The sequence below is a fragment of the Nicotiana attenuata genome, unplaced genomic scaffold (genome assembly GCF_001879085.1).
Source record: "Nicotiana attenuata strain UT unplaced genomic scaffold, NIATTr2, whole genome shotgun sequence".
Lineage (NCBI taxonomy): Eukaryota > Viridiplantae > Streptophyta > Magnoliopsida > Solanales > Solanaceae > Nicotiana > Nicotiana attenuata.
In genome coordinates this window covers 5,561-10,958 of record NW_017677915.1, presented here as the reverse complement: position 1 = coordinate 10,958, position 5,398 = coordinate 5,561, and the positions used below count along the sequence as shown (strand labels likewise).

The 5,398-nt window shown below is 38.6% G+C and overlaps 1 protein-coding gene across 1 annotated transcript; it reads left to right on the top strand.

Moving 5' to 3' along the window:
• Nucleotides 1–2,988: 2,988 nt before the first annotated feature.
• Nucleotides 2,989–4,257, top strand: LOC109221514 (probable F-box protein At4g22030). Its single transcript, XM_019385992.1, has one exon. The coding sequence runs from the start codon at nt 2,989–2,991 to the stop codon at nt 4,255–4,257; it is 1,269 nt and encodes a 422-aa protein (XP_019241537.1).
• Nucleotides 4,258–5,398: the final 1,141 nt, after the last annotated feature.

Sequence of the window (5,398 nt, the reverse complement as noted above, 5' to 3'; positions counted from 1 at the left end):
CCTACGTCCGAATCTCATATGAAACGTCGACCATGTGCGAACTCCCGCTGTATGGGGAAGAATGGCCTCGACTCATTCTCGAATCCCCTCCAGAGGAGGCGGGGGTAACTTCTCGGCTGCAAAGCATCGAAATAGATCAATATTTACAACATGAGATATAAAGAAAGCGATGCCAAAGTGGGCACTCCACTAATCAAGGACGAAGACTTACGGGCAAAATTCCACACTTCTGGAAACCTAGTTGGATTCGCTACAAGGTGCTCGGTCCGTACATAGAAAAAGTTATCAAAAAAATGACGATTGGTCCTGTCGTCCATCTTGACCACTAAACCTTTCGACCCTCGGGGACGCGCGTGGATCATAGTGCCGCGAATCTTTTGGGGAGCGAACAGGCTGAGCACGTGTCTCAGAGTGACCTCCCGACCGGCTAGCTCCGCGTACTTGATAAACATGAGGAACAGCTTGTACAGGTAAGGAGAGAGTTGGGCAGGGCACACCTCATAATAGCGGAAGAAGTCGACCACCAACATTGGAAGCGGAAGTGTGTACCCCACCAGGAAGGGGTAAGCATAGAATGAGCAGAACCCGGGACGGTCGATCTGGACCCTATCTTCTCTCTTTGCCGGTACCATCTCGACATAACTAGGAATACCCCATCGTGCCCTTGAATCCACTATTCCGATCTCCCCTATAAGGGGAGAAATATTTACCTGCTCCGCACCGCCATCGTCACTGAAATCCACCACTGCCTTCCCCGGGCGGGATAAAATTTCCTCTACTGAAGGAACATCTTCGCACTCCATTGGGTCTACGTCTCCGTCTGCCGGAACAGGGTCCCCGGCCACCGGAGAGATAGCCGAAAGATTATCGTGAGAAGAAGTTCCTACCATCTTTAACTCACAAAAAGAGGAAGAAGGAACTTTGAGGAAGAAGCGAGAAAGCTAAAAGATTGTTGCGAGCAAAGGAGTCAAGAAGAGTTCAAGCTAATAGAAAGGGAGATATTCTGGGAATTCTCTCGAAGATGAGCGATGAAGTGTGAGAAACAAGCGACAAACCCCTTCAATTTATAAGACACAGATTCTCCAGGGCACAAAAACCAATGGTCGCCGCCAGAACCTGGCCGGGCACGAAACGATTCAGCTTCTCGGGAACGTGCGCCACTGTGACTGCTTGTACAAAGCTACGTTTCGTTTATCAACCGGCTCTTCGGTTTCGAAACCGTTGTGACGGCATATGAGTATTAGAAAGACGCCTCCGGGCAGTTTCGAAATTTATAACGCGACCGAAGAAAAACACGCGAATCTGACTCCCTCCACGACCACGTCGCAAACATTATCCGTCCGCCGAGGTCGTAAGATACGACCCCGACGAACGGAGGGACTAACTGTATTGGTCAGAATCTGACCACACGACCACAGCGGCAATGATCCCGTCCCGACCACCCTGCAGTAGTAATCAACGAACTCGACTTCATCTAATCGTTGCTATTTACGACATAAGCGTCGAGGTCGAGGCCTCCCCATGAGGGGAGGTCACCTCCCTGACCCGGGCCAAATAAAATATGATGAGCACGAGCAGCTCTGGGCTATAAATAGAGGGCAGGAGAACCCCTTAAAGGGGGCTGGACTCTCGATGATGGAGAAACAGTGGAAATAAAGGGAGAACTCCACGAAAGAGAGACTGAGCCTATACAAAGAGAGAGAGATTTCACCTCCAACCAGAGAGGAAGAAATAATTTGATTGTAATCTCCTGAACCTCTTCAAGGAGAGGCAGGCCGAATTTCTATGATCAATAAAATCTCCCAAGTGTCATTTCAATTGACTCTCCTATCTTTATGATTCTGTTCTTTGATCCAGTATTAATTATGGTTGGCTATGATTTACCCCTTCATTTATATTGATTGATTTGCTTAAAAAGTGTTAAACAACTCTTGAGTCAAACAGATACCTCATTCACATTTAAAACTTTCACTCACCAAGGTTTCAAAGCTACGGACCGGTTCATTTGAAGACCAATACAAAACATGATTAAACTATCTCAATCAAAACACAAAGAAATGATCGGTCTAAAATAGATCCTATATATATATATATATATATATATATATATATATATATATATATATATATATATTTGCTAACAAGGAACTTACTTTACTTCTGATTTATGATCTTTGGCTGGCCTATACATAAAATTCGACCTTTTAATTGATAAATTAAAGAAAGAAAAAGTGATAATTTTATGTTTAGGAATACTGTTTTATCGGGTTTGAAGATACCATTCCAAAAAGACTTAGTTTTCAAAGAATGGAAAAGGAGAATGAAAACCCCTAGGTTGGTCGTTTCAAAATTCATACCCTACAAAAGTTTGGTTTGAAAGTCAATGTCAAAAGTAGCCAATTATACCTGAAATAGAGACAATATCAAAGTTTGTGACTGCACGCCCCAGGTCACCAAAATTCGAAGCCAAAAAAAAATAATCTTAGCCATGACCTTTCATTCAATTCACCTGCTGAAAATAATACTCCCTCTCTTCCAGTTTAGTTTATGTGAACCTATTTTTTTTTGGTCCGTTCCAAAAAAAATAACCCATTTCTAAATTTGGTAATAATTTAGCTTAAACTTATAATTCCACCTTTAATGAGAAGTTTTTATAACCACACAAATATTCTAGGCCGCTTTTTGACTTGTTTAGGACCATAAATTACAAAAATCTTTATTTTTTCTTAAACTCCGTACCACTCAAAGAGGTTCACATAAATTGGAACGGATGAAGTGTACTACACGTACTATTTCCGTTCGTCAACTCTCCTTATATATATGCCATCTCCAATCCCTTCCTTTGCCATTATCACAAACACATTACCAATTCGAAGCATTCATCATAACCCCCAGCATAATCAAAAGAAAAGAGAAAAAAAAGCACTTATTCTTTTCCAGCATAGACCAATATATACATATAATTTTTTTTTTTATAGAAATTTATATATGGCAACCCTTCAAGCTTCAAGTATCTTGAGCTCATTTTGTTCTGCTTCCTCATCTTCATCTTTCCGAAGAGGAACAAATATTACAGCAAAGATCAATACTCCCAATATTCGGACGAATAAAATCTCCCTCCCTATACTAATTCAAAGAAGAGGAATATCAGAGCATGAACAGATCAACTTCAACACAATTGAGAAACAACTTATAATTAGCGCCCCTTCAAAAAGAGGTGATATGATTAATGATCCTGATCTGCTGGCTGTCGAGAAGCTTTACACAATCAAGGAGGCAGTTGCAGATAGAGTAGAGATGCACAGGAATATAGGGGAGCAAAGAAGCCAGTGGAACAGTATGCTTTTGACATCCATTAATGGCATAATTCTAGCTGCTGCTACAATGGTTGGAGTTGCAGCTACTAGTGGTGATTCTGTTTTGGGACTAAAAATGTGTTCTACTTTGTTGTATTTGGCTGCTACTGGCATGTTGATTATCATGAACAAGATTCAACCATCCCAGCTTGCTGAAGAACAAAGAAAGGCAACAAGGCTGTTTCAAGATCTCTATAACCAAATCGAAACAACTTTATCAATCGGTCACCCTTCTGCTATTGATGTCAACGAAGCGATGACCAAAGTATTGGCTCTTGACAAAGCCTATCCACTCCCTCTTCTTGGCGTAATGCTAGAAAAATTTCCGTCTTCTGTTGAACCTGCTGTTTGGTGGCCTCAACAACGTCGTAGACAGCCTAAAAGGGTCAGCAACAATGGAAATGACTGGAACAGAAAATTGGAGGAGGAAATGAAAAAAATAATGGGAGTATTAGGCAGAAAAGACCAAGAAGAATATATTAGGCTGGGTAAAAAGGCCTTAAAATTGAACAAGTTTTTAGCCATCTCTGGTCCTTTACTCACAGGCCTAGCAGCGATTGGCTCTGCATTTGTAGATTCTTCTCCTTCTCATGGATCTTGGGCAGCTATGCTTGGAATTGTTGGTGGCGCTTTGGCAAGTGTAGTTAACACAATTGAGCATGGTGGACAAGTTGGAATGGTATTCGAGATGTATCGGAGTAACGCTGGTTTCTTCGAGTACATGCAAGAATCAATTGAATCTAATTTGACTGAAACTGGGAGAAGAGAAAATGGTGAATTGTTTGAAATGAAGATGGCTTTGAAGCTAGGAAGGAGCTTATCAGATCTAAGAAATCTTGCTGCTGCTGCTACTTCATCGAAAGCAGAAGATGTAGACGAGTTTGCAAGCAAGCTTTTCTGATGTTTTACATATTTTTGTACTAGTAGTGGAACATATTCTTTAATCTTTTTAAATATACTAGTCTCGGCCTCTAACTCTATTTTCTAGCCATCACACTATCAATTAAATTTTGGTATAACTCCCTTTCAAAATCTAATTGCTCCAGCGTAAAATATCTGAAGTATAGCATTCTTTGATCTACTTTTATCTTCTGTGTGTCATTCAATTCAATTGCACTTTGGCACAATTGTTTTTCAAGATTGATTATTTTTCTGAAATATTTAAGTTTTGCCTTTATTTTAATGTACATGTCATGCACAAATTTTTTAGCTTCGTCATATATACCTATAAGTAATATTTAATTACACATCTAAGTATTAGAGTCCAAATCTCATATGGTGATACGAAGGACTGAATTGCATACAACAATAACAACAAAAACAAAGATTGAATTGCATAATGAGTTTTTTTTTCTCCGATCATGAAATTAGGTAATCAAATAAGATAGAGTTAAGAAAAAAGATTTATACCCCATGTATTATCAAAAATAATTTGATTTTTTATATTTTAATAAATTCTTGGAGCTTGATTTGTTCCTCGTATGATTATGATATTTTCCTCACATTAAAGATTAAACTTATCATGACAAATAACTCTCGTTCCGCTCCCCATTTAACTACATGGGACTTAGATAATTCAACAAATAAATACTTATAAGATGTGAAAATAAATTAAAAATGAGACTTAATTAGATTAAAAAACAGCATAGAAGGAATTAATACATTTATTAAAATGATGAACTTTAATGTTGCTTTGTCCCTCTGCTCTTCTGAAATGACCCAGATATACAACAACAACAACAACAACAACAACAACAATAACAATAAATCCAGTATAAATATATAATCTTATTTACATTAATGTAACTTGAGGAATGCAAAAAACAAAAAAGCGGTAGAAATGAATTCACAAAATTATAGATAAATATATGTGTGATTTCATCTTTCTCAAATATATGTAGAATCTTGAAAGTAAAAGAAAGAAGCAGATAATATATAGCAGAGTTATAAGTTATATGACAATATCTTTCATCGGACATATCCATATTCTAGAACTATTTATATTGCAAACGATTTACTACAAATCGTCTTGACATTTTATT

Coding starts and splice junctions, on each gene's coding strand:
- LOC109221514 (XM_019385992.1), top strand. CDS start 2,989: ATGGCAACCCTTCAAGCTTCAAGTATCTTGAGCTCATTTTGTTCTGCT.